Source organism: Mastomys coucha, unplaced genomic scaffold, assembly GCF_008632895.1.
Source record: "Mastomys coucha isolate ucsf_1 unplaced genomic scaffold, UCSF_Mcou_1 pScaffold21, whole genome shotgun sequence".
Classification (NCBI taxonomy): Eukaryota; Metazoa; Chordata; class Mammalia; order Rodentia; family Muridae; genus Mastomys; species Mastomys coucha.
The window spans coordinates 34,945,787-34,955,381 of NW_022196904.1; the positions used below are offsets into that span (position 1 = coordinate 34,945,787).

Consider the following 9,595-nt stretch of genomic DNA (forward strand, 5'->3'; position numbering starts at 1 on the left):
GGGAGAACGGCCAATCAGGGCAGGAGGGGGCCGCGGAGGCGGGGCCGGGGGGGTTGCTCGTTGGAGGGAGAGGCCTTTGTTACTGTGGCCCTGCCCCTCCTCCGCCCTCCCCCGGGCAACTGGCGTCCTCCCGGTCTCCTGAATCCCGGCCTGAGGTGCACTTCATCCAGCTGCCTCCTGCTGAAGGAGCCCAACCCTCCTCCAGACTCCCGGCTCTGTCCCTCCTCCCTCAAACCCAAGGTGCACAGACACCAGAGCCTCCTCCTTAGTCATAGGAATCTAGACCCAATCTTCCTCTCTCAGACCCAAGTGCAAGAGCCCCAGCTTTCTTCTTCAAACCCAGATGCACAGACCCTAACCTCCTCCGTCAGACCCTGGGAGTCCAGGACCCAGCCTCCTTCCTTAGACAGCCTCCAACCTCAGCTTCTTCCCTCATACACAGAAATCCAACTCCCATACAAATGTAATAATTTAATTCCTTTCCTTTCTTTCTTCCTTTCTTTCTTTTTTTTCTTTCTTTTTTCTTTTTCCTTTTGTAAGAGCTAAGTTAGCTAAGTAAACAGTGGGGAAATAGTTCTCTTTTCATGTTTGTGATGGGGGGGGGTCCTCACTCTTTGGGGTCAAGTCCCTAAATTGAACCCAAGACCTTGGGCTTGACAGGCAAGACATGCACCTCTTAGCCAGCTCCCATCCCTTCAATGCGGGACTCTAGGCAAATGCTTTACCACTGAGCATGTCCCCATCCTCTCACTGGAGGGGATTCTAGGTAACCGTTCTACCTCAGAGTCACAGCCAAGGTTCTCCTGTGGGGGTTCTAGGCCGGGACTCTCTAAGCCACACCCCTAGCTCTTCACTTGGAGATTCTAAGCAGGCAGTCCATGGTCGACCTGTAGCCCCAGCCTTAATGAATCCTTAACATGGGCAAGTGGAAAACCGGCAAAGGGCAGCGATTGCCAGTGTGTGACAGAACGGCACAGGACAGGACAGGTACAAAACTACAGGTCAGTTCTACCCACTCTACCCCACTGGGCACTACAGCAGACCATTTCCTGTTCCTTGAAATATTACAGGTTTGGTGTTTATTAAATACTTTTCTCATTGTTGTGACAAAAATTTCTGGCACGAGCAACTTAAGAAGCAAGGGTTTATTTTCGGTGAATATCCTAATCTGAAGAACTGAAATTCAAATCACTCGAAATTCTGAAGTGTTTAATTTTTAATAACGTTTTATTCATTTCGGTGTGGTGTTGCCCACTTGCAATCCCAGGACTGGAGAGGTGGAGGCAGGGAGATCAGGAGTTCAAGGTCATCCTTGGCTACATATTAAGTTCAAGACTAGCCTGGATTACATCAGATCCTTTCTCAAAAATGTTTCAGGCTCTGATGCATTTTGGATCTCATATTTTTGGATTTAGGGAAGCTCACCCTGTCATAGTGTTTGGATTTTGTCTCTGGACTCTGTGAAGCCACCTCTGGGTGGTCTGAATGAGAATGGCTCCTACTTGTCCTGTATTTGAATGCTTAGCCCCCAGTTGGTTTGGGAACCTATTTGGGAAGGATTAGTAGGTGTGGCCATGTTGGAGGAGGTCTGCCACTGGAGGTGGGGTTTGAGGTTTCCAAAGCCTACCACATTCCCACTTAGCATGTGTATGTTCTCTTTCTTCACCCTGTGCTTGTGAATGAGATGCAAGCCCCTTTCTTTTTCCAGTGCCATCCCTGCCTGCCTACTTGCCACCATCCTGCCCACCATACTTGCCACCATCCTGCCCACCATACTTGCCACCATCCTGCCCACCATACTTGCCACCATCCTGCCCACCATAATGGCCATGGACTCTAGGCCTCTGGAACTGTAAGCCCCCAATAAACTCTTCCTTCTATAAGTTGACTTGGTCGTGGTGTTTTGTAACAGCAATTGAAGAACGCCTAAGATATCACCCTTTAATGACTGCATTGCATGAACAGAACTACAGTGTTTACACAGTTCTGCTTTGCTGTGGGTAGCAGGAAGACCCTGGAGGGACTCTGCAAGGAGGAGGAGGGCATGTCTTCCTTGATCCTCTTCCTAGAGACTTATTAATCACAATTGCCTCAATTTCCTGCTCTGTAAGGTGGATCTATTGACCTTACCAAGTCCCGTGGGTTGCTGGATTGACTAGGTCTCAGACTGACGTCTCAGTTGCTCCCATCATCTGTAGGAATGGGAGACGTCACACAGCTGTCTGCCTGACCCTCTCTTCCTGGTACATTCTTCATCTCCTCTTCAGAACCAACCACATGCTGCTGACTAAATTATAACCATTCCCTTGGGGGCTTAGTTATTCTTTGATCTACCAAAAGAAAAAGGCAGTCCAGAAGAGCCTGAGGTGACCAAGCCTAGATGGGAACAGAAGCATCTTCCTCTATGGGATATCTGGCCTTGCTTTACCCTGCTGAATAAATCTGTGTCTTGGTCTGGATGGTCACCAGTCCATCTTGACTATGTGTTCCCACAGGACTCAGTGCAGAGTGGCACCTGGGTACATGGGGAAATGTTTGGATAAATGAGAAAGAGAAGGAAGGGAGGGAAGAGTGAGAAATGACAAAAGAAGGCCAAGCATGTGGCTCAGTCAGCAGAGTGCCTGCCTGGCATCCATCCCAGCACCACATAAACCAGGCATAGAGATGCATGCTTGCAACCCCTGCCCAAGGCATGTGAAAGCAGGAAAATCAAGAGTTCAAGATCATCCTTGGCTACATGTCAAGCTGGAGGGCAGCCTGGGCTGTGTGAAACCCTAACTCAAAGAGAGGATGGGTGGCTGAAGAGAGGTCCATATATACCCCCAAAAGCATGGAACCTACAAAGCAACCAAAGTAATGTGAAGTATTAGGGACAGAATAAAGCATAGTTGTGATGGGGTGGGATGGGATGGGAATGTGTGGGCCAAGAGCATGAGATAGATACAAAGAGTGAGTAAAGTGAAGGGAGCCCAGCCACAGCAGAATACCTGTGGCCAGCAATGTGGTGTTGTGTTCAGGACTGTTCTATTTTTTAGAAAGTCTCACCACATACAGAGAAGGTCGCTGGTTGATTCATTCTTGTTGTCTCTGCCTGCCCCACAACTGCTCTCTCCAGAGCACCCTGAACCCCCCAGTTCCCGTACTTGAACTTCTGGTCAACCCTTTCCTGCATGACTTTTCAGTGAAGCCAAGGCCCTTCTTCCCCTGATACCTGCCCTTGAGCTATGGGCAAGGACCAGGCTACCCACCCTGGAAGAGACTACATGGAAGTTAGGACAAGAGGACGCAGAGGGGAGGAAAAGGAAGAAAGAGGGGAAGGGGAAGAGACAGAAGAGGGAGGAGGAAGAAGAGAAAGATGCAAAGAAAAGAACAGGAGTCAGGGGGAGGATAATGTAGGAAGAGGCGAGAAAAAGAAATGGAAGGGGGAGGAAGGAGAGAAGATGGGAGAAGAGGAAGAGAAGAGGAGAAGAGAGGAGGAGAGCGGGAGGAAAGAGAAGAAATGGAAGAGGAGGGGGAAGAGGAAAAGAGGAAGGGGCGGAGGGGCGGAGGGAAAAGGGAAGGCCTGGAGAGTGGCGGGTTTGCTCAGCCACAGGGAGAGCTGGGCTGTAGGTGTCTGGCTCTGGAGTCTGGGGTAGAGATGATGTCTTGCTCTTCTGCAGCACTGTCAGGCTTGAGGAGTCTGGCGTGCACCATGATCCACCTGCAGTGCCTGTGGACTCTCTTCTCTCTCTCCAAGGCTGTAGAAGAAACAGAGGCTGGCTTTTCTTGGGGTTGGAAAACCCAGTTCCTATTCTCAGTATCCCACTCCAGGGAGCTTCTTTAATCCCGGGCCATAGGTAAAAGGTGTTACTCATAAAAATGTCTTATTTTTTGTCATTGATATTAATTGATTGATGATTGATTGATTGATTAATAAGACAGGCTTCTTTAATCCTTGGCCATAGGTAAACAGTATTGCTTATAAAAAAATGTCTTTTTTTGGTCATTGACATTGGTTGATTGATTGATTGAGACAGGGTCTAATGTAGCCCAAGCTGACCTCCAACTCACCATGTAGCTGGAAATCCTGATCCTTCTGCCTCTGTCTTCTCAGTGCTGGAATGAAGATGGTGTGAATGCCACCCCACCCCATGAACAAACCAGCCAAAGTTTCATGTGTGCTAGGCAAGCACTTTACCAACTCCTTCATCCTAATTTCTTTGCTGAAATCCAAGCCCTTGCCACCTTAGAATACACTTACATTTGGAGACAAGACTTTACGAGTTCATGTGGGTAGATTAGATTCCAATATGGACTATGGCAAGAAATCAGGGTTGACATGGGAAGGAACAACTATCTCCCTGCCTACTAGGAGGCCGAAGCAGGAGATCGCAGAGTTCAAGGTTACCTCGGTTGACTTAGTTGAGACCATGTCTCAACAACAACAACAGCAACAACAACAACAACAACAACAACAACAACAAAAGGAAAGGAAGGGCGGGTTGAGAAAATAGATATGTGGCAGAGTGCTCTTTTACAATCCCCCAGTGAGGGGCTGGGTCCTAGTGGGTGCTCAGTCAAAGAGCCCTTTACTAGGACTTCCCATGGGGGAGGGGGTGGGGTGGGGAGGGGATCGGCAGTGGAGCTCTTGAGGAGTTCCACTATCAGAATGTATCAGAATGAGCAAGGCCCTGCATCCCCAACCTGGAGCTACAGAAAACAAACAAAAAGATCAAAAAGAAAGAGGGGAGGGATGACGACACAAACACACCCAGACATGGTCCTGTGAAGACACAGAAAGGAGACCAACATCTCCAGGTAAGGAAAGAGTACCCAGAAGAAGCCAATCATCTGGACACTCCTATTGTGGTCTCTAACCTCCAGAATTAAGGAGGGGGGAAATATCTGTGGTTTGAAGGCACTCAGCCTGTGGCACCCCCAGCTGACTTCCAAAGCATTTACACTGGAATTTACTCTCAAAGGTCTCCACTGTGGGGACAAGGCTAGGCCTGACGGTCCACAGGGTCTTGCCATGGTCGCTGCAGGGCTCTGCTGTTCCATAGGACCTCGGTGTGAAGAATGTACAAACCCAGACCTGGGTCCAGTTAAGACTCTGCCCCTCCATTCTGTTCAAGCTGGGACAAAGCTGAGCGCAAGGATAGGGCGGCAATTGCTGTTCCCAAGGAGTGAGCGCCTTCTGGTGGCTGTGCCTAGGGAGGCTGAGAGGACTTGGCTTGAGTCCCTTCTGCCAGCAGAGCATACTTACCCAGAGCCAAGGCTAGTACACCTGCCGCTTCAGACTTCAGCTGAATTGGCTCCTCCCAAAACTGGTTTCATGAGGGTCGGGGCTTCTTTGTTCTTGAAAGTTTGATTTTCCTCCCACCAATTAAGCATCTTCATTCTAAGACAATGAACCTTGTGGTGAATGCTGCATTCAGCCCCACCCATGACTTCAGTGTTGGACATCCTGACTCCCTTCCATCACCACCATTCCCCAAACCAGCCCTGGGCTGTCGCCAGAACACCAGGCTCCCTCTACAAGCTGGGTCTTGAATGGCCCACTCATCCGAAGGAAATCAAACCTAGCTTGGTGTGGACCCTCCCGGCCTCTTTACTGGCCTCCTGGTCTCTAGGCTATCATAGCCTTCCAAGCCCTAAAAACTGCTGTTTCTCTCTTAGTCACGGTCCTCCTGAGGTTCCCCATTAACTACAGGACCAAGTCCTAGCTCTTTGTGACCCCCATGGCAGTGCCTTCTCTCTGCTTCTCCTGCAACCCTGTAATCAATCTATTTATATATCTTACACACACACACACACACACACACCCCTTTTGTGTGGGTATAAGTTTAATTTACGTATTTCTTCCTTCTCTTTAACGTTTTTGGCACATATATCCACAAGGAACTCTCAGTTTTTTGGTGTTCTAGTCAATGGACATAGCAGAGATTACATAAAGAGCCGCCTGCTTATAGAGACTTCATAGCTACCCATGGGCTCTGTCATATCATACACTTCCCCTCACCCCAACAGCTGGAGCCAGATTTTTATAGTTGTTCCTCAGTCTCTATCCCTTTCCAGATGAAAAGCCTCCTTTGGCTTCTGTGTGAATGGAGAGGGTAAGATCCAAATTTTCATTTCCTGTCTGAAAACCATCCTTCTATTAAAAATGACTGAACATGGTTTCAAAAGCATTGCCAGAGACCAGGAAAAAACTGTAAAGAAGCCATACTCTGAGTAAACCTAGGGCTGGCTTTTGTTTGCTGAGTCAAAGGAGATCTTGGCAACACAACGAATTTCGTAAAATTACACTTTCTTCATTTATTGTGCGTGTATGTCTGTGTGTGCATGGCGGGAGGGCATGTGTAAACATGAGTGTGGAGGCCAGAGGACAACTTACAGGAGTTGGTTATTTCTTCCACCTTGTAAGCCCCGGGGGATCAAATTCAGGCCCACAGGGTTGGAAGCAAGCACTTTTACTCCGAGCCATCTTTCCAGCCCCATCTTGAATGAATTTGACTTAAAGAAAGTGTGAATCATGACTGCATTCCAACAAGTGAGAAATGTCCATTTCACTTAAGCCCGTGTAGAAATTTTCTAACAACAACAAAAAAATGCTGCAAGGAAAATAACTTGGCATTATGTATAAAATATTTTATGATCCTATTTAATTTAAGCTAGAAAGCATATCAGTTGGTCCTATGGTACAGGACTATTATACCAGCTACTTTGGAGGTGAGAAAGTCCAAGACCAGTGTATTGAGGCTCTGTCTTAAAATGAAAGTATAAAGAGGGCTGCGGATGTAGCTTAGTGGTAGAGCACCTGCCTAGAATCCCTTAGTGAGGGGCTGGTGTCATGGCTCAGTGGTAGAGCAGCTGCCTAGAATCCCCAGTGAGAGGCTGGAAGTGTGGCTCAGAGATAGAGCAGCTGCCTAGAATCCCCAGTGAGGGGCTGGAAGTGTGGCTCAGAGGTAGAGCAGCTGCCTAGAATACCCAGTGAGGGGCTGGGGGCATGGCTCAGTGGCAGAGCAGCTGCTTAGAATTCCCAGTGAGGGGCTTGGGTATGATTCAATGTTGGAACAACTGTCTAGCATGTTCAAAGACTTACATTTAACCTTCAGTACTGAAGGAGAGTGTGAGCAATTTACTTGAAAGCATTGATATTTCTAATAGGTTGAAAATCATAATGGAAATCCGAAATGTTTCAGTCAAGTGATAACATAGTTTGTAATCGCATCTGTGGGACGCAGTTAAATTTATGCTTAAAGAGAAATGTATGCAAACCCTAAATGCAAATGAAGAGTGGCTGGAACTCAATGAGGAGTCCATCTCAGCAGAAACTAAACTGGGAGAAAGTGTGATGAAGAAAATGAGCATCAGAAGTCAATGAAAGACCAGTGAGAGGATCTGTGAATAAAGGAGCCTGCAACCAAGACTGATCCACATGGCAGAAGGAAAAAGCCAACTCCTCCAAGTTCTCCTCCAATCTCTAGAATCCCCAGTATACTCTAGCGGTATACTACAAATGGCACATGCATTTGCACATACACACACATATTCACATACATGCACAGGCACTAAAAGAATAAATGTAGTTTTAAAAATTAGCCAATATGGCAGGCTTTAGGGAGGGGTTGGGGTTGAATTTGAACTCTGATACTCACACTAGCACAACGAGGAAGAAGAAGAATAAAGCAGATGCTATGGTCCCATACACAATGCCCTGAATTAGTCCTCTCAGGAACACACTGGAAATGGAGCTTTTATCTGAAAGGGACACAGTCATCCTGAGGCTTCCAACTTTGACTCTCTTCCTTCTGTTCTGTGTTTGTTCTCATCCTGGCCCTCAAGTGCTGGCCTTCCACCCCAGTTACACCGGACCTCTCTCCATTCACCTGGTATCAAGAAGATTCTGGAAGCATGGACTCCATATTGGTTCTTCCCCTCACAGCGAAGTCTCTTAACGATTTCTGGTTCCCACATGAGGTGGATGGTGCTGTTGGTCCAGGGTTCTAGTGTGGTAGTGGTCATGTGTAGGATGGCATCTATGCTATTCACACTCACAGGGGTTCCTCCCACCCACCACTGCACTGAAGGCGTGGGGATCCCATGGAAGGAACAGCTACATGTGAGTGTCCTCTTCAGCAAACAAGAGTAGTTGAGCAGCCTGACAGGTGCTGTGGGGAAGAAGGGGCAGAGGTCAGAGAGACATCCATCCGCATTCTCCTTCACTTCCTCCAAAACCCAACTTTATTCACAATTATGTGTATATGTGTGTCTGTGTATGTGCATGTGAGTACAGTGCCCACCAAGACCAGAAGAGGGCAGTAGATCCCCTAGAGCTAGAGTTACAGGTTTAGGTGCCCAATATGAGTGCCAGGGGGAACTGAACTCATTCTTCTGCAAGAGAGGTGTGGTAGCTTGAATGAGAATGTGCTCCAGAGGCTCATGTAGTTGAACATCCGATGCCCAGGCGATGGTGCTATTTGAGGAGGTTTAGGAGGTGTGGCCTTGTTAGAAGTATGTCACTGGAGGTGGGCTTTGAGAGCTAAAACTCTTAGGTCATTGCCTGTGTGCTCTGCTTCCTGCTTATGGTAAAGAATGTGAGGTCTCTCAGCGTCGTACTCTAGTTCCTAGGTCTGCCAAGATGACTCTGTCCCTTTGGAACCATAACAGTCTTTCTTTTATAGGTTTCCTTGAGCACGGTGTTTTATCACAGCAACAGAAAAGTAACAAATGCATGTAATGAGCTCTCTCAGCTGTTTAAGCCATCTCTATAGCCCCCAGCCTTATTTGATTCCCCAAAAGATTTGGAGACTTTGAGACCCAGAGGGGTTCTCCTTAACTTTTGGTGCTTGAAGTCCACACCAAACACAGACTTCACTCTTACCTGTGACCTCCCAGCTCCACAGGGTCAAAATTTGACCTCTAATTCAGGACCCAAGTCTTTCTCTGGGGCCCAACATTTCCCTCAGACTCTAGGCCCTGATAGTACCCACAGCACTCACAGACCAGTTGTAGCTTGACCACTTTACTGCTGGACAGGTTATCTAAGGATAGCTTTAAGTGGCATCTGAGAGTGCTGTCCTGGTCCTCAGGTTTTGGGTTAATGGCCAGTGCTGAAGAGCGGTGGATGGAGATGGTCGTGTTGGAAGACATGATGGATCCTTTCCAGGAGTGAAAAAGAGCGTAGTGCTCTCGGCAAGTGCCTCGGAGGGTACAGGTCAAGGTCACAGGCTCTCCACCAACACTGCTTTCTGGGATGTGAAGCTCTGGGTTTTGGGTGAGGTCTGGAGGAGAGAGAAAGAGGGTTATGTTTGGATTAGTGTTTTACAGGTATGTCACTGCACAGTATTTCTGACTGGAACCCCCAAACTTCTTCCAACAGTCCCACAGAGCCTGGGATTGCCATGTTCATAGGATTTCTCACCAATTTCTGCTTTCCATTAGGAGGCCCACTCCACCTCACCCCCAGGCACATGAACAAGATGAAGGAGCTTATGGAAGCTTGATCCCGGAGGCTGGATTTTTAAAAAGGTTTAAACTATGTTATTGGGGCTAGCGATATGGCTGAGCAGCTAAAGGCAGTTGCCATGAGCTCCAACAACCAGAGTTCCTC

General features: G+C 47.9%; 1 protein-coding gene across 5 annotated transcripts in view; it reads right to left on the minus strand.

Moving 5' to 3' along the window:
* Positions 1 to 3,059: 3,059 nt before the first annotated feature.
* Positions 3,060 to 9,595, minus strand: part of LOC116102091 (sialic acid-binding Ig-like lectin 10) — a 12,599-nt gene continuing 6,063 nt past the window's right edge. For 3 of the 5 annotated variants that reach the window (XR_004123003.1, XR_004123002.1, XR_004123004.1), the window contains exons 4-9: positions 8,985 to 9,266; positions 7,872 to 8,153; positions 7,641 to 7,743; positions 5,246 to 5,380; positions 4,051 to 4,095; positions 3,060 to 3,737 (exon numbers count right to left, since the gene is read on the minus strand). Coding sequence is in view for 2 of the 5 variants with exons in the window: in XM_031386297.1 (XP_031242157.1) it covers positions 5,275 to 5,380; positions 7,641 to 7,743; positions 7,872 to 8,153; positions 8,985 to 9,266 (773 nt within the window). In the remaining 3 variants the exon portion in view is untranslated. Of the gene's footprint in view, positions 3,738 to 4,050; positions 4,096 to 5,245; positions 5,381 to 7,640; positions 7,744 to 7,871; positions 8,154 to 8,984; positions 9,267 to 9,595 lie in introns of those variants that run through there. The other 2 variants (XM_031386297.1, XM_031386298.1) reach the window with 2 other exon arrangements.